Source organism: Mirounga angustirostris, unplaced genomic scaffold, assembly GCF_029215605.1.
Source record: "Mirounga angustirostris isolate CCGP_5_RB_7025 unplaced genomic scaffold, mMirAng1.0.hap1 SCAF_10, whole genome shotgun sequence".
In the NCBI taxonomy this organism is placed as follows: Eukaryota; Metazoa; Chordata; class Mammalia; order Carnivora; family Phocidae; genus Mirounga; species Mirounga angustirostris.
The window spans coordinates 75,269,470-75,294,615 of NW_026991718.1; the positions used below are offsets into that span (position 1 = coordinate 75,269,470).

At 38.5% G+C, this 25,146-nt stretch overlaps 1 protein-coding gene across 15 annotated transcripts in view; it reads left to right on the forward strand.

Moving 5' to 3' along the window:
- Positions 1-25,146, forward strand: part of THADA (THADA armadillo repeat containing) — a 325,846-nt gene that overhangs the window by 89,008 nt on the left and 211,692 nt on the right. For all 15 annotated transcript variants that reach the window (XR_008506903.2, XM_045885094.3, XM_045885095.3 and 12 more), the window contains one exon: positions 8,440-8,531. Coding sequence is in view for 14 of the 15 variants with exons in the window: in XM_045885094.3 (XP_045741050.1) it covers positions 8,440-8,531 (92 nt within the window). In the remaining variant the exon portion in view is untranslated. The remainder of the gene's footprint in view (positions 1-8,439; positions 8,532-25,146) is intronic.

Below are 25,146 nucleotides of genomic sequence, written 5' to 3' on the forward strand. Positions count from 1 at the left end.
GTTTTACCTACCTTGTAGGGTTTTGGCCCTGTTCCTTAGGAAACAGAGCTGGAAGTATAATCTGGGTGCTAAGGTGTTATTGAATGGTACAAACCCACAGCAGCAAGAATGAAGGAAAAAAGAGAAGAGGTGAGACAAGGAAAGAGGAAAGGCATTACTGAATAGGTCTTGACCTTGCAGGAAAACTGAGCTAGTTGTCTGGTCATGCGATAGATCTAGCCAGGCCATGTGAAACTACCACCTCTTAGAACGGTCCCATATCCTTTCTCTTACTGTCAAAGGTTAACACTTGGGGCATTAACACAACTTGGGCAGGGGTTGATACAACTCTTGGGCAGCTTCGAGAGAAGGCAGTTCCCGTCACCTGTGATGTAGCATCTCATCTGAGTCTGGAAATGGCTGGATGAGCCACAGCCTCCATGGGTATAGTTGGGACAGACCTGGGGTTTTAAACTATGGCTCCTACTGCTGTAGAAAAACCCTTCATGACAGAGTTTCTCAATAGGGGAGTGATGGCATCTGATCAATGTACTTAAAAAATGGAGACTCACTTGTAAGGTGGCAAGACTTACAGGGAAGGAGGAAGACTAATCAGGAAGCTATTGTAGTAGTTCTACCAAGAGATGATGATGGCTCAGAGTGGAAAAATATTTGTAAAAATGGTGACATGTGATGATCTTTGATATGTATTTTAGAGACGAAGCTAGTTAAGTTAAAGAGACTGAGTGGCTCAGTCAGTTAAATGTCTGCCTTGGGCTCAGGTCATGATCCCAGAATCCTGGGATTGAGCACCAGATTGGGCTGCCTGCTTAGCATGGAGTCTGCTTCTCCCTCTCCCTCTCCCTCTGCCCCTGCCCCCCACTCGTGTTCTCTCTCTCAAATAAATAAATAAAATCTTAAAAAAAAATTTAGGTAAGGGTAATTTACAGGTACATATATGGGAACCAAGACATTTCTGGGCAGTCCCCTTTTTTTTGTTCAGTGACTGGAAAACCTGATCTTTCCTTGCATCCTCATTGCAGGGCAGCTGACTTATCTTCCCAGCTTGCCCAGAAACTCCACTGAGTATGCCATTTTAACATCCTACTAAGACCCACACTGGGCTTATATTTCTATCTGGTATATCCTTAGTTGCTTCCCTCAGGCCAGCTCTGGTCTACAATATGCCGTGGGTTTCAGAGGAGGAAAAGGAACCTTTCAGATATTCCCAGTAGCGCTGCCATACTCTGTGCTCTGTTGGCCCCAGCATGCCCAGGGTCTCTGATAGCTGTGAGTTTGCCACAAGGGTGCCAGGCTGAAGGCTGGGTGGTGCTTAAATCTAGCCATGCTCTACTCATTACACTACATGCCTTGGCATGGAGCTTTACTCACAGGAAAGGTACTTTTGAAAAAACTCGTGCATAGGTGGGGTATGGGCTGGTGGACGCTCTGTCTCTTTGTCTCACTATTTTGGAAGGAGGTCACCATGAACTCCAGAACGTGGCTGGCCCTCCCCTTGATCATAGGCCCAGAAATCCCAGTAAAGCTCTGCTGGATTATGGATGAGGGACTTAGGACCTAAAGTTTTAAGTGTCTTTTTCAAGGTCACATCGCTAAGAAGTGATTAAAGGCAAATTAGAATCCAAATCTCATTTAATTGTTTCAGAAAGTATTTCTTTCTACTGTAAACTGGCACCATGTACACTAGACAAAATATTTTCTATTACACACAGATCCCATTCTGAGGGATGTGACCATCTATTAAGGGTGAAGGTGTATGGTGTATAAATGACTATACCACATAGTGATTGCACATGGGAGGCTCTGCATTTATATTTTAAAACTATTTGTCAAGGGAGCAATTATGTTATATAAGAAAAGCCATACATACATAAGAAAAATGTATTATCTACATATATACATATATACATGCATACACACTTTTACACACACTGCTTCATGAAACCTAATTTTCTTTTCCTTTACCAAATCTTTCTATATTTTACACAAGTCTATATGGTTAGCTTTTTCATGCTAGAAAGGAAAGAAAAAGTATATGTACTTAGTGAATAGAAGGGAAAAATTGATAGCAGTTGTAGCTGAATATCAAGTCCTTATCACCCATATGTTGGGGGCTTGATGGAGGAGGTAAGAAAACAGGAAGGTTTTCTCGTATTTTCCTTATGATAAGGATTAATTATAGCCAAAGTTATTTGGCAGCTGTTCTATTCTGTCCATTTTTAACTTTACTACTACTTTTTTCTATTGTTATTCTCCTTTTTACTAGTATTCTCCTTGATCCATCCTTCCCAAATAGGACATGTTTTTGTTGTCGTTACTGTGATGAGTTTTTCAAAATATACTAGTGCCGATAATGACCTTTTTCATTACCCACATTGATATGATATCAGTGATTCATATTAGCATTTACTCTCAGTGATTTAGGAGTTGGTAATGCAGTTTGTCAGTCAACCTCTCTCTCAATTGTATTTCCACGTAATTTCCTTTCTTCATTAGCTTTATAGTGGATAGGGACAGAAAATATGGATGAAATATTAGAAAATAAAAAGGAGTACCTTAACTGGATGTCCTGGAACCATTTATACTATTGCAGTGAAACATAGGGACTCTCTCCTATCTTAAGTAACAGGTAGTATCTTCCATGCTAGTTATTTACTCTATATTTACATTAATGTTTTTAATGTTACGCTATATAACTTCTACACATTTAAAATATCAAGTATATATTTCAACATATGAAAATCAATATAATACACCATATGAATAGACTAAAGGACAAAACCACATGATCACCTAAGCCGATGCAGAAATCCAAACAACATTTCATGTTGTAAATGCTCAATAAACTAGGAATGGAAGGGGACTTTCTCAACCTGACAAAAGGTATCAATGGAAAACCTGTAGCTCATAACATACTAACAGTGAGAGATTGAAAGCTTTCCTACTAAAATCAGGAATAGGACAAGGATATCAACTCTTGCCATATCTATTCAACATTGTAGGTAGGTCAATTAGGCGAGAATAAGAAATAAAAATCAACCAAATTGGAAAGGAAGATGCAAAGCTTATCTATTTTTCAATGACAGTCTCCTTATAGAAAATCTTGAGGAACACACACTCACACACATACAAGACCATTAAATAATTAATTAATCATTAACAAACAAGTTCATCAAGGTTGTAGGATATGATTAATATATAAAAATCAATTGTATTTTTATACACTAGCAATGAACAATCCACAAGTGAAATTAAGAAAACAATTCCATTTATTTATTTATTTTTTAAAGATTTTATTTATTTATTTGAGAGAGAGAGAATGAGAGACAGAGAGCATGAGAGGCAGGAGGGTCAGAGGGAGAAGCAGACTCCCTGCCGAGCAGGGAGCCCGATGCGGGACTCGATCCTGGGACTCCAGGATCATGACCTGGGCCGAAGGCAGTCGCTTAACCAACTGAGCCACCCAGGCACCCAACAATTCCATTTATAATAGCATCAAAAGGAATAAAATACCTAGGAATACATTTAACAAAAGAAATGGAAGACTTGTATGCTGAAAATTACAGAATATTTTTGAAAGGAATTGAAGAACACTTATTTAAGTGGAAAGATACTTCATGTTCATGGACTGGAAGACTTCATTAATACTGTTAAGATGGCAGTACTCCCCAAATTGATCTACAGATTCAATATAGTGTCTATTAAAATCCCATCTGAATTTTTTGCAGAAATTGACAAAGTGATTATAAAATTCAGATGAAAATGCAAGGGACTCAGACTAGCCAAAACAATCTTGAAAAAAAAAAAGAGGATTCACATGCTCAGGTTTCAAAACTTGCAACAAAGGCAACAGTAATCAAGATAGCGTGGTCCTGGCATTAGGATAGACATTTATAAATCAATGGAACAGAATTAAGTGTCCAGAAATAAAACCTAACATTTAGTAAAAAAAGATAATTCAGTGGGGGAAAGAATAGTCTGTTCAGCAAATGGTACAGGGACAACTGGATATACCACATGCAGAAGACTCAGTTTGCTTCCTGTCTTACACCATATTAAAAAATTAACTCAAAATGGATAAGACTCCTAAATGTAAAAGCTAAAATGGTGAAACTTTTAGGAGAAGATATAAACTGTCAATCTTTGTGACCTTGGATTAGGTAACAGTTTCTTAGATATGACACCTAGAGCACAAGCAGCAAAAGAAAAATGATAAATTAGACTTGATCAACATTTAAAATGTCTGTGTTTCAAAGGATACCATCAAGAAAATGAAAATACAACTGATAGAATGGGGGTAAATATTTGCAAATCATGTATCTGATATTTGGCTACTATATAAAATATATAAAGAACTCTTTTTTTTTTTTTAAGTAGGCTCCATGTTGGGGGCTTGAACTCAGGAGCCTGAGATCAAGACCTGAGCTGATGAGATCAAGAGTTGGATGCCCAACCCACAAAGCCACCCAGATGCCCCAGAATATATAAAGAATACTTAAAACTCAGAAAAAATATGGCAACCCGGTTAAAAAATGGACAAAGAACTTGAAATTATTTCTCCAGGAAAGATACGTGAATGTACAATAAGCACATGAAAAAATGCTTAACGTCATTAATCAGTAGGGAAATGCAAATCAAAACCATAATGAGATACTGTCTCACATCCATTTAGAATAGTTATAATCAAAAAGATGGACAATAACAATTATTGGGGAGCATTTAGAGAATTGGTGAAATCGGAACCCTCATACATTGCTGGTGCAAATGTAAAATGGTACCACCACTTTGGCAGGTCCTCGAAAGGTTAATGTACAGTCACTGTTACCAGTGGGAGAGTCTTCATTGTGTGAATGGAGGTCTTGGTTCTTGGATTCCCCATGAAAGATTTGCGTGAGGATCCACACTCGAATCAAGACAGCCAGAAGGAAAGTAGCAGGCACAAAGCAGTTTATCAAGGACAATTACACTCTCAAGGTGGGCGAGTGGGCAGGCCCAGAGGTGGCAACTGTACCGGAGTTAGGGGTATCTTTTCTTTTTATGTTTGCATAGGTTGTGGGTCATAACTAGGGCAGTCTTTGACTTAGGTTGTTTCTAATCATCTAAGGGACTCCTACTGGTTGGGAGGCGGAGTTTTTGACCCTGCAAGGTTCTTGCCAGAACTGTCATGGCCATCTTCTGCCATGGGGGTAAGTCAGGGGTGGGTTGAAGAAACCACAATGTGAATATATTATAATGAAGCAATAGGTTACCCTGGGGGCAGAGATTGAAGAGGAGAGTGCATGTTCTGTACCTGTGACTCTTGGTCTGTCAGTGTTGGAAGCTGTGAGGCCAGGATGTTAAAAGCCACAAAGTCAGGATGTCGTGCCCCAAGCTTCTAATGTGTCACCTATTTATCACCACCTTTGCCTCCAGCTCATGTCTGACTGTTTACTCTATCATTACCATATGACCCAGCAATACCATTTCTACCTATATACCCAAAAGAAATGACACATTCACACAAAAACTTGTGAGTGTTCATAGCATCATTATCCATACTAGCCCCCAAATGGGAATAACCCAGATGTCCATCAAATGATGAGTAGATTTAAAAAATGTGGTATATTCATGCAATGGCATATTATTTGGCCATGAAAAGGAATGTCATACTGATACATGCTACAACATGGGTGAACCTTGAGAACAGCTAAGTGAAGGAAGCCAGACAAAAAAGGCTGCATATTGCATGATCCGACGAGTATGAAATGTCCAGAATAGGCAAGTCCATAGAGACAGAAAGTAGATTAGTGCTTGCCTAGTGGGGAAGGATGCGTAATGACTAGTAATGTGTATAGGGTTTCATTTTGGAGTGAGGAAAATATTGTGGCATTAGGTGGTGGTGGTAGTTTCCTACTTTGTGAATATAGTAAAAACCACTGAATAGTACCCTTTAACATGGCAAATTTTATGGTATGTGAATTTTATCTCAAGAAAAGGAAATTTAATTTTCTTTAATGTCTTAAAAGGTCATTATTTGGTGACCTTTGGGGGTTGCTGTGGCATTAACTCATTATTCTGCAAACTGGTAAATTTATGGAAATGATTCTATAGTAATCCAGTAACAGGGTAACCAAAGAGTGGATGAGGGAACTTTACTTTCTGAAAATTGTAACTAATTAATGGTAGAATATCACCATGTTGCTACACCTACTAGAATAGGCAATGATGATTGTTGGCAGCTAATGAGGGAATGTGATACTGAATGGATCAGACTACTACTATTGGAACCCTCAGATCTATCTTAATATTACTGAAAGACTGTCTCCTGCCTCCAGCTTATTGAATCAGACAAGGGATTTTCTCCCTGGGGGTTCCCATTCACTTCGTCTCCCGGAACTCCTATTTTAGCTTGACTGCATCTGGCAGCCTTTGTTAGAAAGTTTGGTTTAGGGCAGGATGGGATTTGTGCTTCTATTTTTCTTTTTTGTTTTTTGTGTGATTCCTGAGAGGAGACAGGTTTTATATAACTTTACCAAGTCATCTTAAACCCAAGAGTCTTTGGGCACTAAGTCAATAGACCAGGTGAGAGATAATCAAGATCTGAGCTAGGGCAGAGGCCGTGTTGATAGTGTAACAGGACAGATTGATTTGTTGCCTGGGGATATTAGTCAGGGCATATAGTAGGGGCTTCATTAATGTTTGTTGACTGTGGAATGAACATAAGTGAATTTGTCCAATTTTAGGGTTTCATTGCAATGTTGGTCTGAATTATGCCACTTTGGTATGAATTGTAGTCCACTCCTAGAGTTACCATGCATGAATTGAGTCAGTCTTGGGCTTCTGGAGGAGAGGTTGCAAACTGGTGGCTGATAGGTCGAATCTAGCCTGCAGCTGTGTTTTATTTGGCCTCCTTGATGTTTTGGTTTTTTTTCCTTTAATTTATTGCCAACATTTCAAAATAGTAAGATTTCACATAAAAACTGGGTTTTCTGGCTTCTCTCGGGAAGGCAGATCTGGCAACACTGGGGCTTACCTTCCCTTGTGCAACTCAGCTGAAGCTGAATAGTGACTGCATTAGACCCAGGCCTGCGCTGCCCCCGCACTCACTGCCCCCTGTGGGCATTTGAGTTTGTGACCCGTGCTGCAGGTTTCAGGCGGCTGTTCTATAAATCTTACATTGTTACTTTTAATTACCTTTCTTCCTATATTAATAGCTGTTTAAACATACCATGTGATTATGACACCTATCTCATTAGAAAATAAGTTCTGTGTTGGCTGTAAGTGTGTCTTCTAGATATTCTCTGTGATGCTGGTATCATGCCTTATACACTGTAGGGGAGTTCTTATTTATACATCTCTGCTCTGATTTGGCAAGGTAATCGAGGAAGCCCAGTCAGTATACCATGGCACTCAGGACATTTTTATGATCCAACAAAACATCTTGACACATTGGTTTGGAAATAGGTATCTCTGTTATTTAAAAAAAAAAAGATTTTATTTATTTATTTGTCAGAGAGAGAGCATGAGCAGGGGGAGAGGCAGAGGGAGAGGGAGAAGCAGGCTCCCACTGAGCAAGGAGCGTGATGCGGACTCAATCCCAGGACCCAGGATCATGACATGAGCTGAAGGCAGACGCTTAAGGGACTGAGCCACCCAGGTGTCCCTGTTATTATAATTTTGAAAAAATGACTTGTATTTACTAAAGATAATTCCCTCCTCTTATTTTTTTTTTCTTAAAGATTTTATTTATTTGACAGAGAGAGAGATAGCGAGAGCAGGAACACAAGCAGGGGGAGTGGGAGAGGGAGAAGCAGGCTTCCTGCCGAGCAGGGAGCCCAATGCTGGGATCATGACCTGAGCTGAAGGCAGACACCTAACGACTGAGCCACCCAGGCGCCCCTCCCTCCTCTTATTTTTATTAGCCAGTTGTCTCAGATGATTATAGGGTTAAAATTTATTAAGTTACTCCATTGTGGGGTTAATAAACAACATTTTGGATAATAAGTATTTTCTTGACCATATTAATTAATGTGGATTGAGTTACATCTTATAAATTTATATTTCCCGTAGGTAAATGATTACAGAAAATAAGTGGAAAGAGCTGAGCTCTTTACTGGGTTAGTCAGAAACAATATAGGAAAATGAATTTAAAAAAAAAATATGTGTTATTTGATGATACAAGTACAAAGAAATAAAATAATTGGTGGTAATGTTAGAAGTATAGGAAAGAGCTGTGTTGTGTGCATGTGGTTGGATTATAGAGCTTAGTGTAAGAGGAAGTCATTGAGTCAGTTACTATACAGTTTTTGAAAATTATTTCATGAACACAAACCATATTTGCTTTAGCCCCACATTAGCCAATTGGGTAAGGACTTTGAATGTCAAGTTTGAACATTGTAAATGTTGGTTTCATGCGATGTATATTTCTTAACCCTTATTGTGCGTTTATTTTTACATTAGGTGAGAAATTCATCCACACTTCTTTTTAGTACCTTGATCACAAGAATATTTGGAGTTAAAAGGGGAAAGGATGAACTCTCCAAAAAAAATAGGTAAGCTTCATCTAATGCTAACTTTACTTTTTACAAAATATTGTCCTGGCCAAAAATAATTTTTGGAAATTTGCTTACTTTTATGGATTCATCTAGAGCATAAAACTATTAAAATGCTATAGTAAATTAACTTAGGCTGCCAAATTCTAAGCTCTTCAGCAAAAATACCTACTGTTTAAAAGTGGACCTTTCAAAGCAACAAAAATACAGCAAGGTACCAAGGGCTGAAATATTGAGCTTGTTTCTCGGTGCAAGAGCTGAAGTTTTTTTTTTTTCTTTGCATCTTCAGGTATTCCTGAAATGTCCTAAGTTGCTTTTTCTTGATATGTTAACCAAGTACTAGCTTGTGTAGTGTCTTTGCTTTTTTGCGTTAAACTCTGTAGCCAAGGGGAGCAGTTACAGATAGATGTTGGCCACATGGAATAAACAATGCTTTTTTACTTTTAGGTCTTTAGTGTTACGGTTTTTCTTTAAGATGTTTTCCTTTTAAGATTTTTTTTTTCAATGTCTGGAAGGAAACTTATTGAAACAGTTTAATGATGGGTAATTTTTAGATATAATGTACAAGCTCCGTTTGTTGGTTTTTAAAGAAAAGTTTTGAATAGTTGTTTCTTCAGCACTTGGGAGGATTTGATGGTAGTCCAGTGGCCAAGTGCTGACACTAGATGTCACTGTCGCTGCATGTTTAATTACATTCTTTACTTAATTTACGATCCAATTAGGCCCAGTACTTCTCTTAATGATCTATAGATAAACTAAGGCCCTATTCCTCTCCTACCTAAAAAAGCTTATTATCACAATTTTTAATTTAGGTTTTAAGCTGTTACTTGTTAAAATATTTTCTTGTGATGGAAGTGAGTTTTAGGAATTAGAAAATGTCATAGAATAATTTTATGATGCACTGTTGATAATTCTAATGAAACTACTGATAGTTCTGAATTGTCATTTAAATTGCTACTTATCACCCTATGAAATTCAACAAATATTTAAAAAGAAAGTAACTGGCTATAAGTATGAATCCCCTGAATGTAATCAGGAAATACTGGAGAGTTGTTGTTTTAATCAAGTTGTATTTTTAAAATAATGCTAACATTCCTTTGAAAGGATGATTACGATTTTTACTATTAGCCAGTTTCTAAAGAAGTTCTTCCTCTCAGTAGTTTGAAATCACTAATATTTGTTTCTCCTTAGCTTTCTTTATCTTGTTAGTAATTCTAAAAAGTATTAAGGTTTAAAACAGTTTGGTCATGTTATAAGGCCATGATAAATAATGGCATAAATAAAATATGAGATAATTAACAGTGAAATTAATGTTTAAAACTGAACGTGACAGTATAGAAATGCTTTTTTCCCTTTTACTTTTTATAAAGTGAGTGATTCTCAGATGTGTATACAGATTTTACTATGTATAGGAGAAAATCATCAGATTCATTCCATCTAGGTTACATCTGAAGGAGGGTGGAAGAATAACACAATGAAACCACCCTGCTTTAATCGTTTTGCCAAAGGCATGCTGATGGGAGCCACCATTATAAATTCATTATTCTTAAATAGGGAAGGTTACAAAATATGTAACTTTCCTAGAAAGAGGGAAATGGAATATTCATATAATTGTTTTAAGTGAACTTGGAAGGTGAAATGAGGGAATTAAGAAATTAATAATTTTTTTAAATGTGATGAACGTTCTTGGTAGGAAAGAGTCTTTATTTTAATAATCTGAAGATTGGTCTATATCATTATGTATACAAGGCTTCTGTTCTCTGTAAGAGTATATTTCCTGGAAGCATCCACTAGATTTGCTCTGCAAAACCTTTAGTGTCTTAAATTAGCTGTTATTTGTAGTGGTTATTCTAGTTGTAGTTTGTTTAATTATGTCACTTTTTGTTGAAATGTTTATAACCCTGTTCTCTACAATATTAACTCCCTGAGGGCAGAACCTTTCCCATCTATTCTGTATATGTATAATGGGCACTTTAAGAATGCTAGTAAGAATGATGTCTCGTTGGTTGGTTACTCAACCATCGAATAACGACACTCAGCTGATGAGACCTCACAGGCCAGTTAAGTTTACTTTCATAGCCACAGATTGTTCTGCACACCGTCTTGCAAATGTGTGCTCTTGGTCAGAAGGGAACTGGTCATAAAAGGAACATCTGCCTTTTCCCATCTAGTGGGAAAAAAATAGCTATCCTGGAGTAAACAGACTTGGTTTCTAGGCATTTTGTTGCTGCTAGAGATGACCTTAATAGACTCCCTTATCCTCTTTGTACTTCAATTTCTCCATCTATGTAACAGGCATAATAAAATCCGTGCTCTGTTCTCGTAGAGCTATGGTGGGGACAAAACAAATGATTAACTGTTCATTTTCTTTTAAAATGTTGGAAGTCACGGTCCTGGGTGGCTGTCAGTTAAGTGTCTGACTCTTGATTTCAGTTCAGGTCATGATCTCAGGGTCCTGAAATCGAGCCCCGGGTGGGGCTCCGAGCTCAGCATGGAGTCTGCTCGTCCCTCTCCCTCTGCTCCTCCCCTGCTGCATACAGGCTCGCTCTCAAATAAATAAATGAATAAAATCTTTAAAAATAAATAAAATGTTGGGAGTCCTACACAATTAGAGTTTGCTTTTTTTCTGTTACCACTTCTATTAAGGTGCTCATCCCATCATCTTAGAGTTACACTGAAATTTTTGAGGACAGAGTCCTGGTACCTGGTACCTACCATACGTGTGGCATAAAATAGGCACACAGAAATAGTTCCTGAAAGAGCAAGTAAATTTTGTTACTAGAGGAGAGAGAAGAAATCTGGTTTCTATTCCCTGCCTTTGTTGCCGTATAGCCACGATAACCAACTGAGACAAATTAGTTAACCTCTCTGGGCCTTGGTTTTCTCCTCTAAGATAAGAGATCTGGACCATCCTGGAGGTCTCTTATTTTTGCAAAATACTAAGCTAAGGCTTTATGTAATTGTTACTAAAATTGTGGGTTTGGTAAACCGCTCTATTCCCAGTTCCTAAAACAGTACCTGCCTTGTAGTATGGACAAGAAGTTCCCTTTTCATATGTAAAGAAGGGAGCAAGAGGTTCTGCATCCCCATTTAGAAGTATGTAGAGTACTGCACTGGTGATGGTTGGACTCTAGAGCTCCTTAGTCTTGTTCTAGATGTGTTCCTTGGATTACAAAGAATGAGAAAACTTAAGTTTCACTTGGTTTTTTGAAATAAGCTTACAACATTTTAATTTGCTAAATCTCTTTTCCTTTCCCTTTATTACCCCCTGGCTGACTTGGCCTGACAGAATGAATCTTTGATCCCACATAGAAGCAGAGCCTGCACAGCTCTGTGATCTGGGGAGTGTGCTGGGCTTTCCAAAGTGGCCTCCCTCTGCAGTGTTGTGAGTGGGCGCCCCCTGAGAGTTCCTCCTTCCTTACCGGACAGGAGCTAAACCAATGTGATCTTTAACTCTAGGCCTTTCTCTTTAGCCCCTGCGGGTATTAACCTTCAACTATTCTGATTTCAGGTAAATGATAAATGTCAATATATAGCAGTCTGAAAACTTTATTTTAGATTTTGCCAAAGCTTCATTTTGGTCCTCAGTATAGAGAGTATTCTATAGCTCTTGCTTTCTCTATTTTATTTTATTTTGTTTTGCTTTGTTTTATTGTATTTATTTATTTGAGAGGGAGAGAGTGAGAGAGTGTGTGCACACACGCATGCGAGTGGGAGAAGGGGCAGAGGGAGAGAGAGATTCTTAAGCCCTGGACACAGGGCTCCATCTCAGGACCCTGAGTTCGTGACCTAAGCCAAATTCAAGAGTCAGACGCTTAACCACTTGAGCTACCCAGGTGCCCCTCTCTCTTCATTTTAAATCAGTTAGTCAGCCAATGAGAATTTGTAAGCATGTGTCATGAACTCATTATTGACACAATAGAGGAGTACACGAGAAATACAAAACTTGGACCTCGCTCAGGGAGCTTACATTATAGCTAAGGGAACAAAAATTGTTGTTTGCAAAAGATACGAGTAAAAGACAATTTATAATAAGTGGCTGCACAGTGTGCCATGAGTACTAGATGCACTAGAAAATCATTAATGGGAGAGTTGCATGGACTATTTGGGGGAAGTACTGTTTCTTATAAAGCTTTGGGAATGAGTAAATTTGGGGTACATGGAAACAGGTAGGTTGAAAGATGGAACAATAGAATAATCTTGTTTTTTGTGTTGTTAGGTTATAATAATCTCTATTCTGTCTTGTTAGAGAAAGCTCATATTTAAATTGATAGATTGGGATGGTTTAGCACAATTTAAGAAAAATACGCTTATAAAAGCATCACCAGGTCCAAGTAAAATTATTTCTAATGACTGCATTGAGAGATGTTGAATTGTATTTATTTTACTTTCCTGGGTGTAAACTACAGATAATTATTTTAGTTATTTCTCCCAGTGTCTTAGTTGTATAGGCCTAGAAGGATCCTCCGAGGGGCATCTGATCTGGTCCAGCCTCTGCTTATAGATAGAATTTGAAGCAGTTTCCAGACAAACTGGCTTCTCTCCTGTTCTTCATGTTTTCTAGGAAAAGAGATTCCACAAGTTTCTGTGGTTACCCACTCCATTGTTTAGGAAATAATTGGATTCTCAAAACTGAAATTGAGAGCTGTAGGGCAATTGGGTTTTTATATTTTAGAGAATGTAATTATTAGAATTCAGAATAGCTTATTTGCTTTGAACTATATAATAGTTTGCAGCAAGCGCTTATTTGGCCAAACTGAAAATCAGAATTTTCTTTGACTGTGGCCAGGATAATCTTAACATCCTCAGACCCAAAGGATTCTCATTTTCTCCATTTAAAAAGCATTTATTGTGTGTTTACTCTGGGCCAGGCCCTCTGCTGGGCACTGAGATCCAAAGATGAATCAGACTTGTGCTTGGCGCTGGGGAAACCCGACAGTCTCATGAAGAATACCTGTGGTTATCTGCTGCACTATAGTCTCTGTTCCACGGGTGCAGAAGGAAGGGGGTAGCATATCTTCAATGCCTGTTTGTGTGCTTGGCATAGCTAGACCCTCCTTTGTGGGTGTCTAATTTAGCCTCCACAACAGCCCTGCAAACTGGAGAGTAATCCATATTTCACAGAGAAGTAAACTAAGGTTCGTTGGTTAGATGTAGTTATTTGCCCGAGGCCGGCCAGCCAGAAAGTGGCAGAACTAGAACACAAGTCAAGTCGTTTGCAGAGTGCATACGGATTTACACACCAATGCACATAGCCCTTCATGATCAGTGAGTCACCTTTTTAGAGTCTGGCTTTAGGTTTTACATTGTCATTGTGGGAAGTGAGCTACTTCGCCTAAGGTCTCAGTGTAGAGTAAGAATCTCCCATCTCCCATGTGGCCGGTTGATTTTAGGAGGAAAGGTAGGAGGGGGCCAATGAAGAAGTTTGTTTTGAGGTGACTGTGAGACCCTTTCTGTGGGTGGCGGAAGACTTTGTGTGCCTTGGTCCCATGGATATTCTCTTCCTAGGGAACCTCACACTCTGTTTTCACGCAGACAGAGGTGAGGGAGGAGCAGGTCACAAGGCTTCTAATGTCTTACTATAGCATCAGGAATGTAGAAATCTTAGTTTTCTGGTTGGCGAGTAGGGGATGAGTTAAATTACCTCAATAGGATATCTGTGTGGCCAGTAAGACATTTACCACTTGTGTTTGATGATAGTTTAGTGCTGCAGGGAGAAGATTTGGGGGTTTTGTGATGATGATTCTTGTCTAAGGTATGATGTCTTCTGGGCTTAACCTAATGTTTTACAAGTCTGTGCTTATATTTTTCATTCGTATCTTTAACAAAAAACGATAGGGGCGCCTGGGTAGCTCAGTCGGTTAAGTGTCTGCCTTTCGCTGTGCTGGGTTGGGCAACTTGCTCCGTGCGGAGTCTGCTTCTCCCTCTGCCTCTGCCCCTCCCACCTGCCCTCCCCCCCGCCACGCTCAAGCTAGCTCTCTCTCTCTCATGCGCTCTCTCAAATAAATAAATAAATAAAATATTTTAAAAAATGATAGCTGTTACTAGCTTTTATCTTTGAGAGGACCTAAGGTGAAAATTGAGGTGTGGAAAAGTTGAGCGATTTGCTGAAGGTCACACAGGTAGTGCCGGAAATGAATTTAATGATTACGTTTAGCTCACAGTAAGCTCAACGAGAACATTTTTTAAAAACCAGCTGATTATTTATAAGTGGAGTTTCTATTGGCAACAGTAATACTAGTTGGGATTCAAGTAATTTGAAATTAAATTAAGAGCCCCAGTGTTTTGATATGGTCTGGAGGTGTCATTCATGCATTTTCCACAGTTGTTCAAGAACATTCAGTCTGGTTCTTTAGGCCAAGTTGATAAATGAGTATTTTTGGAGACTGAGAGGTAAAGTACAAGTCTTGTGTAACCCTTGTTGAGAAGTCCTTAAAATCAGAATTAAGTCTATACCGACACTTTGGCCTACTGGAGAGTTTCAGGTTTCAAGTTTTTGTTCATTCTTAGGTTCATGGATCATAGGTAGGAAAACCACAAATAAAAATTTTAACCAAAAAGGAGCTCTTAAAAAGAAATATGTTCATGAACTTGAAGTGGAATTAGTCATTGTGTTCTTAAATGCTGACTCTTGTGTGGACCAAGTAATCTTTGTTCCTAAGTACTGCTTCAGGCCATTGCCTTCTTTAATAACTAAGGCATTGTTGCTTTAGTTTGAGCATGTTCTATGGAATTTTGGCAATGCATGCATCCTCTCTCTGCATCTTAGTAAAAGCATGAGTAAATATTTTTTCTTAGCTTTGGTATTTTTGTAGCTTACATTTTATATGAACCAGACTAATATAATATAATACCAGGATTACATAATTTAAGATGTCAGGATTGCTTCCAGGACTATGAGATAAAGTCTTCCTTTATCAGGGGGTTTACAAGCAGTATTTGTTGCTCATTCAATACCTGTAGAGAAATACCACAGAGCTATTTTCCAAATGAGAAAATGGAGTCAAAGAGGTTAAAGCCAGAGGGGATAGTTTCTTTAGAACTTGGATAACATTTTTTCTTTATTCAGAGCTTGGTCTTTATAACTGCTGATTTTAGTAATGTATAGGATTAGAAATGCCAGGAATTTCCAGTTACTCTTGTTACACACCAAATTTTTTAATATAATGAATAAAATTTTGTCATTGAATACTTATTATTGTACCTTGGCACTCTAAAATATACAGAAGTAGTTAATAACACAGTCTCGGATTCCAAGGAGTTCATCATTTATTGAGAGATAAGACCAACATGAACTAATTTAGGAAAAATGAGTATCAAACTCTCTATGCTATCTGGGGGTAGGGGATCAGAGGGGGATGAGGTTGGGCTCCACGCAGGAATCAGGGCTTAATCTACACTTGAAAGAATGGGCAAGATTTGGACAGGTGGAGAGGAGGATGTGATGGAAATACTCATTCATTCATTCTTGGAGCAAGGATTCATTGACCACCTATTCTTTTTTTTTTTTTTTTAAGATTTTATTTATTTATTTGAGAGAGAGAGAATGAGAGAGCACATGAGAGGGGGGAGGGTCAGAGGGAGAAGCAGGCCCCCTGCTGAGCGGGGAGCCCGATGCGGGACTCGATCCCGGGACTCCAGGATCATGACCTGAGCCGAAGGCAGTCGCTTAACCAACTGAGCCACCCAGGCGCCCTTGACCACCTATTCTGTTGTAAGCATTATACTAGGTTTTGGGGCTATATCAATGAGTATAACAGATATGCCAGGGAGGCTAGTTTGAATGATACATAACATTAGGAATCACTTAGAAGTTTTTGTATTGTAGTATCCCATAATAAAAGCATTGTTTTTGGAATCATTTGAGAAGAGATTGTATTCTGTGTCCCTGGCAGGTGGGATTGGAGAATATGATACAAAACCATGGAAGAGAGTTACTTAAAAATAACTTGTAGTCTCTGTAGATTGTTAAAGCATAGTTCTAGCTTGGTGTGGTTATTTTGGCATTTATTCTTTTTGTTACTTCTAAATGAGTAGTGGCCATATTAGAAGGGAATATATCTTACGTTTTAAAGATTACTAATTTCCTCAAGACACTGAAAGATATTTGGTGAAAAATAGATTCTAGAGTCAAGTAAGTTTCAGAAACATTGAATTAAATAAAAATTTCTTTATGACAGAATTTCTCAGGACAGTTCATATGCTATATTTTATAAATCTTCAGAAGTGTGATATAACATGCAGTAGTTCCCCAAATTATTTGACCATGGAAAACTCTCTCTCTCTCTCTTTTTTAAAAAGATTTATTTTTTTTATTTGAGAGAGGGGTTGGGCAGAAGGAGAGGGAGAGAGTATCTCAAGTGACTCCGAGCTGAGCTTGGAGCCCAACAGAGGGCTTGATCTCATGATCCCAAGATCATGACCCGAGCCGAAGCCAAGAGTCAGACGCTTAACCCACTGAGCCACCCAGGTGTCCCTCTCTCTCTTTTAAAGAACATCTATTACCATCTTGTGTTCCATCCGACATAGTTAAGGGTGACTCCTGTGGGGTAACTGATAAAGGCAGGTGGAAGGCATGTTTCTGATCGTTAGGAGCAGCACCATCTGTGAGAAAGGAAAATACTCATTTCAGATATATCGGCAGAAACAGAAAAAATTAGTTTTAGTTGCTGTTAAATATATACTATAAATTATCCCAAGTTATCACATAAAAATTCAAAATAGCATCCTAACATATAGTAGGTAGTGAATAAATATGAATGAATGGAAATTTCATAATCTTAGACTGTTTCAAGTCTTATGATATTTAAAGTGCCTCTTCAGGAGAAAGACCTTTATATTCTACAAGAGAATCTTCTACCATTTTGTCAGAAGATGTCCATTTTCCCAAATCATTGGTATGAGGATGAGGTCAATTCCAAACCATTGGAGTGTGATGTGTGTGTGTGATGTGTGATGTGTGTGTGTGTGTGTGTGTGTGTGTAGGGAGGGCAGATAGGGCGAGGGGAACAGAATAGTAACCAGCTTTGAAATATAATAGGTATTAGGATCTACTCGTGTAACTGAGTTTTCTACCTTTGGACTGTACGTCTTTCTAGTAAATTAAGCAGCATATTCTGTTGTCCTTCATCTCCCAAATTATAGATCCATTTGTTAATATTTAAACAGAGACTTAAAATAATTCAGACTTGTAACAGTTAGAATGCTTTTGACTGTAAGTAACAGAAAACTGGAATCAAAATTTAAAGAATAAAGAGAAGTTATTATTTCACATATAACCAAGAAGTTTTAAGGGGGATTGATTCATTCTAGGTTGGTAACATCATCAAAGACCCAGGGGTTTTTTTGTTTTGTTTTGTTTTGTTTCGTTTTTCTGCTGTGTCATCCTTGATGTGATGACATTGGCCCCAGGCAAGCTTCCTTCATGGTTGCAAGATGGCTGCAGTGCTAGCCATCACATCTAGATGCAACAGTGTCTAGGCATAATATCCAGTGGCCTTGCGCCTCTCTGTTTTTATTTTTTTTATTTTTTATTTTTTTTTAATTTTTTATTTATTTGAGAGAGAGAGAGAGAGAGAGAGAAACAGCATGAGAGGGGATAGGGTCAGAGGGAGAAGCAGACTCCCTGCCGAGCAGGGAGCCCGATGCGGGACTCGATCCTAGGACCCTGGGATCATGACCTGAGCCGAAGGCAGTCGCTTAACCAACTGAGCCACCCAGGCGTCCGCGCCTCTCTGTTTTTAAATGTGACAACACCACCTCCTATATGTTCACATGCTCTCAGTCCCACACCCTGCAGACTTCCCTTTACATCTTTTTGGCCAGAGTTAACATCATAGCATGGCCCAACTTATCCCTGACAAGGGAAATGGTACACCATAATTATCTTAGACTAATCAGGATTCTCCAGTTGGGTTTGGGGTTGGTGCCAGTCTTCCCTAAAGCATATCAGAGCATATTCAGCATACTCAGAGAAGGGTATATACCAAACCAAGCTCAAATACTGTTAAAAGGAAGGATGGGGTAGGGAAATGAATTTTTATTTTTATTTTATTATTATTATTTTTAAAGATTTTATTTATTTATTTGAGAGAGAGAATGAGATAGAGAGAGCATGAGAGTGGGGAGGGTCAGGGGGAGAAGCAGACTCCCTGCTGAACAGGGAGCCCAACGTGGGACTCGTTCCCAGGACTCCAGGATCATGACCTGAGCCGAAGGCAGTCGCTTAACCAACTGAACCACCCAGGCGCCCAGGGAAATGAATTTTTAGTAGGCAACTAAGGAAGTCCACTGCTACATTCTTCTAGGCTATTTCAGAAGCTTTGAAAATGTTTTCATTAAGAACAACGGCTTAATAGGAAGATAAGTAGTATATGTAGTATTTTAGCTTAATAGGAAAATGTGGGGTTTTTTTTCTTTATTTATGCAATTCCTTCATGTAATTTTAAAAAGATATGAAGTAGTACAAGTGTGTCTGGCTATGTGGTTATATATAATTCATCACTGTAAGCAAGCTTGCATTATAAAAATTTTACTCAAGAACAAGGTATATGTCTTTACACATGAAAAAAGTTTTGTAGAGCATTAGAATAGAGATTCCAAATAAAATATAATCAACTTCTAAGTCAGAAAATGCTACTCTGCAATGTGAAATGTCTCCCTGGTTCATGGCTAATCTCTAACAAGCTGACAGAATGCTAACACTGTTTTTTATTAGGAACTCGAATTCATTTTGGAATTTGGCCTCTATATTACAACATTGATGTTGTTATTGTGAGGCCAAACGGAGTGAAGTCAAATGATCTTTCTAAATTTATTGGAATTGGTACTTAATTATTTTCATTTATTAACCAAAAATCCCTATTTCATTTAAATCACGTGTTATATTTTGATGTACTGTTTTGGCCTCTGAAGTCAAATTAGGCTGTTTGTTTTGAACAGTCTCACTTTCTCTATCTGCCGAGTTTCTTTCTTTTCTCTCCTCCAAACTGTTACTGTTTTGCTCTGTACAAACTGCCTCTGTAGGAGTGGACCATGAGGCTGTCTGGGTCAGGGCAAACCAGTTGGGCTGGATGGAAGATGGAGCCAGACTAGCTACGTTTGATGAGGATCATTAAGTCTGATTCATTTGCTGAATCTTGGAGGTCTAGAGTTTTCTATTTTTTAAGCAAAATTCTAGAGCCATCCATTGCTTTGAGTACATCTTTGTCTTTCTTGTATTTATTTCTGTGATCACTCAAGCTATGGACAACTGATCTAGATACATATAAGTGGTCAGTTACACACTTCCTCCCCTTATTCACCCACTTCATGCTCTCTTTCACCCTCTGCAGTCAAAGTCCTTCTCAGCCATTGGTTCTGGCTATAATTGGTGGCCTGTTTTGGTGACCCAACAGTTTTTTTTTTTCTTCATTATTTATTCAACAAAAATGCTTACTAGATTCAAGGCTCTGAGCACTGAGAGGAGTACAGACATTCATAAAATATGATCTAAATATTTGAAGAGCAGTCAAAGAGCTAAGACTCAACTCAACTGTAATGCAAGGTGAAAAGCCTTAAATACTGTTAACTCCCTTCCCCTCTCTCAGGGAGGAGCCTGTCTGCTCCACTCCTCCACAGCCTCACTTCATTGCCGCTGTGTGATGGCACCTCTGTGAGCTCTTCCTCATCCTCTTCAAACACACAGCCCCTATATCCCCCTTCCCCCTCCCCTTCTCGGTTCTTCTGCCATTTAGGCAGGAACAGCTCACCTGACCACTTCTTTATCTTGCTGCCTTCTTTTGTCCAATCAGTGATTCAGATCACCACATTAAACATCAAAGCAATATTGATGATCTGCCTCCCCTGTCTATATTCGGAAACGAAATTCTGTGTGCCAAAAAAAAAACCAGTGTCACTGACATAAAATAAAGGTGGTGAGTACCCAGTGTTCCCCAGGCACACAGCCGAGGTCATCATCTCTTTTTCCTTTATGCTTTCATTAAACCAACTTTTCCATTAGCTTCAACACGTTAGGGCAATAAAGGAGAATTTCTGAGTGGCGTGTGTGCTCTCGTTTTGATTAGTTACAAATATTGCAACAGCAGAGGCTTCAGTTTTTATCATTGTGAAAGCATAATATTTCAGTGGGGAAATAAATAGATTTATGTCTTGGGAAGAATGTATTTCAATTGGCATATGATCATTTATCAGTTGTGGCCTTTCCACAGATAGACATTCTATTCTTAAATACTTGCTTGTTTTCAGCCCTAATTGCCTTCAGAATTGTGCTGCTGTGCCCAGCCAAACCGATTGGCTCACCCATGAAATCTGACTTCCATGGGATCCATGGCATTTGCTGTGGAGGTTTCTTTCTCTAGAAATCTCTTCCTGCTCCTACCCCTCACTAAATTGAAATGTAGTCATTTTTCAGGGTTTTGTGTATAATGTCAATCAAAGTAACATTCCTTTTATGGATAAACCATAGTTTACTTAGTCTTCCTCTTATTATTAAATATATAGTTTCCCCGCTAGGTTTTATATATATATATATTATTAATAATGGTGTGATGAGTATCTTTATTTACAAAGTGTTTTAATATGTAAGATTATTTCTTGCAGAGAGATTCACCTAGGTGTAATTTCTTGGTATTAGGGTATAAGTAGTCTTCAGATTCTATTTGTGTGTTTTCAGATTTCTTGGTAAACTGATCTTGAAAAACATTTCCCATTTCACCTTCCTACTCAGGAATTTTCGCTAGCTCTCTGTTGCCTCTGATCTAAAGCCCATATCCCTTTAATTGGCCTTTCCCGTTTCGTTAAACCTTTTCCTTTTTGTTTTAACCAACTGCCTAACACTGAGCATTTACATTCCATCTAATTTTTCCACATTATAAAAAGTAGTGCAGGGAATATCCTCATGCATTTTAGCTTTGCTTGTGTTTTTGGATTAACTCTTTGGGATAAATGATCAGAAATGGAAATAGTGGGTTCAAGAATGTAAACATTCCTGAAAACTCATAGCCAGGCTTCTTTTAAATAAGAAGATACGATTTATAAATTCATTAGCATATGTAATCTTCTTGGTAGTGGGTATTATTAATTTCTAATGCAAATTTAAGAGAATGTGAGGGGGGAAATTACCATGTTGTTTCAATTTCTGCTGCTTTTATTAGTGGTGAGGTTAAACATTTGCCCACATAATTTGTTGGTTAATTGTATTTTCTTCAGCTTAGCTTTCAAGGCCCTATGTAATTTGGACTTGCCCTTTTCACCTTATCTCCTATTATTCAAACCCACAAATATTTATTAAACTCCTACAAACTACCAACAAGTACATATACTCCAACCAAGCTAATCTCCCTACTGTTCCTTTGAATATGTTATGATTTTCCTTTTTGTTGCTTTTGTTCCTGCTTTTTCTGCTCCAAAAGTGCCTGTCCCTTCTCTTCTACTTACAGTCTGCTGGTTTTTCCCATCCTGTGGGGTTCAGCCTGAATCTTTTTTCCTCCGAGAAGTCTTCCGAAGTCTTCCTGACCTGACTGTGGCTTCCTTGAGAGCAGGGCCTGTGACTGATGCATCTTTTTGCCCCAGTGCCTTGTAAAGGGTCTGCCTTACGTCAGGGGCAAAGAAGTGATAGATTCCCATCACTCAGAAAATGCATGTCAAGTTAGACAGGTCTAGGTTGAACTTGGGACTCAGACTTTAGGTTAGTTACTTAGTCCCTCGAGGCTCAGTTCCTTTATCTCAGCATCATCATAAATTGGGGATAGTAACAGCACCTGTCTCCAGAGTTATTACGAGGAGTAAATGTCACAATGCTTATAAAGGGCCTAGTGCAGTAATGCTTGGGGAGCATTTAGTGAGAATTGTCTTTAAATTAGTTGAACGATATAAATGGGTGATCCCAGCACTCATTGTGCTCCCTTTCCTTAGGACTCTCCCTGGTGTACCACAGATGGTGCGTACTCTCTTTCTTGTGTTGCTATTACTTCTTGTGAATTAGTTATGGACTCTGAACTCAATTCCAAGTTCTGAAGGAGAGGGCTTGTCTTTTAAGTTTGTTGCATGTCCTAAAGCACCAAGTAAATACTGATGCATTGAGTATGGTTGAGTAGCTTTGGTAGCAGTGATGAGCACCTCTTTTGCCGTCTTTAGATAGAAACTTTACTGGACCTTTACTAGGAGAAGCCTTTTAAGAAATGTTTAGTTTTGTTGCTTGTTCAGCCAAATGGAGTTAGTTATTCGGTAGAAAATGGTAAAAATATCCAAATAATACCACCGGAATTCACTTTTCCATATAGTGTCTCAAAGTGTTGCATTCATTAGTATTTGTGAGAAACCTATGGTTAATACCACAAGAAGTCATAAACTAAACCACATTTTTCCCCTTTTTAACTTTTACATGACTTGGATTAACAACAGTGTTAGTCCCTAATTTACACCTGGGATTTCCAAACCTTCTCAAAAAGCTGTAACAATGATTCATATTTAGTCACCATGTGACTGGGTTATTTTCATTTATTGAAAACATAAACAACAAAAAAATAGCCTGGATAAAGATCTCCATGTATTTTAACTAGTGACAGATGCTATGATCAGAATTTCTACTTAAGTCAGGCATTTTTAACATACACCTCAAGCCTCGCAATTAAGCTTTATGCCTTTCCAAACATAACAGTTAACCAATAAACCAAAATATCAGCCTGGTCTGGCTTAGCTCAGCGGTCTTTTGATTTCTTCCAGTCTGTTTGATGTGGAGGCTTATTGAGATTTATCTACTGAGCTGTTCATGGTTTGTAGGGCTGAGAGTACTGGCTATATTATATAAGATTCCGTTAATGACAGCAGAGTGTAGACAGTCTCTACGGTGTAGATAATTTAGTCAGTTGTGCTGGTCGTGGTTTTGTTGAAATTTTTAAGACTTTTGTCAAGTTTTTTTTATTAATACTCAATGATTTTTCCTTATTCCCAAGTTTATGCTGTGAGCCTCAAAACAGAGGTAGTTCAATTGGTTCAATTTAGTAGAAAGTTTTTTAACTTTCAGTAGAAATCTCCATGTAGATTTGAAAGCTTTTCCAATTATTTGGACCAGTTTGTGCATAAGGAAAATAAAAACAGAACTATATAGTAACCAATTATAAATATTTGCTAGTGGGGGGTGGTCAGACATCATTCCATTGTATTGTTCGTGATAGCAATAATATCAGTATTCCCAACTTTATAACCTAAAGGCTGCAAAGGACTTTCATACACTTACCTCATGTAATTCTGGTAGGAATACTCAATAAGGTAAGTATAACTGTCCTCATTTTAAATAACACAGTTGGAATTTAGATTATTAATTTGCTGTGTGTCTCAAAGCTTCTAATATGAAACAGAGCTCGTGTTCAAATTCAGATAAGACTCCTAATTCCAGTTATTTTCCCATTACACTAAAGCTTTTTGTTCTATAACATACAGTATTTCTAAAAGTAACAAAGTTCTGCCAAACAGCTTTCCATTGGTTTAATCACATCCTCTTTCCTAAGAAGTGGGGTAAAATTACTCATGTTTATGCTGTTGGAGATGAGAAGATAAGATTGTATTGGAGGAATAATGAAACATATTCACTCTTCCTGCCTCGGTTGCCCCATGTGTCAAATGGGGAAGATACTAGCACTTAACCTTGTAGGGTCGTTGGGTAGGTCAAGTGAGTTAATATATGCAAGGAGATTAGCAGATGGCCTGGCACAGAGTAAATGATAATACATTTAGGTATTGTTAGCATTCATTTACTCAGTAGGGTTTATTAATTCACTACCACGTGCGAGGTAATGTGCTGGACTTTGGAGGATAAGTCAGTCAGAGTCTTTGCCATCAAGGGTCTCACAACCAAGTGCAGGAGACATACTCCAGACTGCCTGCCATTAGCATGAAGGTTCTGTATAGAGGTATACAAGGAGAGATGTGGAAGCACGGAACAGAGATGAGTATTTACTCTTGGGGGACTTCCTGTAGGAGGCAGAGCCTGAGCTTGAAGGATAAAGAGGAGTTAGCCAAGTGAGGAAAAGCAGTCGGGGAAAGGGAGCCAGGGGAAGTGGTGATGGTGGTGAAAGGTCAGTATGAACGTGTTTCTTCAGACCGGGGGTTCTCGAAGACTTTAATATGCTGGTATGTACTATGACTCTGCAGTCACAATGGAGTCATTCATTGAAAATATTGAATCATAGAATTCTCTTTTATGGAGTATCTTAGCAAGACTATGTTTTAAAGAACACACTTGAAACTGTGGATGGGCTGGGTGGTGAGAAATGAGTTCAGGTCAGAAATGGGGTGGGCAAGGAGGACGGAGCGGGGGACATTGATTACAGTTATTAAGACAATAGATTTGACAGGACTTGATGAAAAACGAGGGGACTGGGGAAGAGGAAAGATGATGGGCTGATTGGGCTGATTTTTGGCTTGGGATGGTGTCTGGGGCTGATGGTGCTATCTGCAGAAGTGAAGATTTAGGAGAAGCATTTTGCGGGGTATAGGGGGAGGTTGGTGGATACCGAATTCAGATTTGGATCTGTTTCAAGATGCCTAAGGGACATCCAATGGAACATATTCATGAAACAGTTCAGTATACTGGGTCTGGAGCACAGGAGCGAGT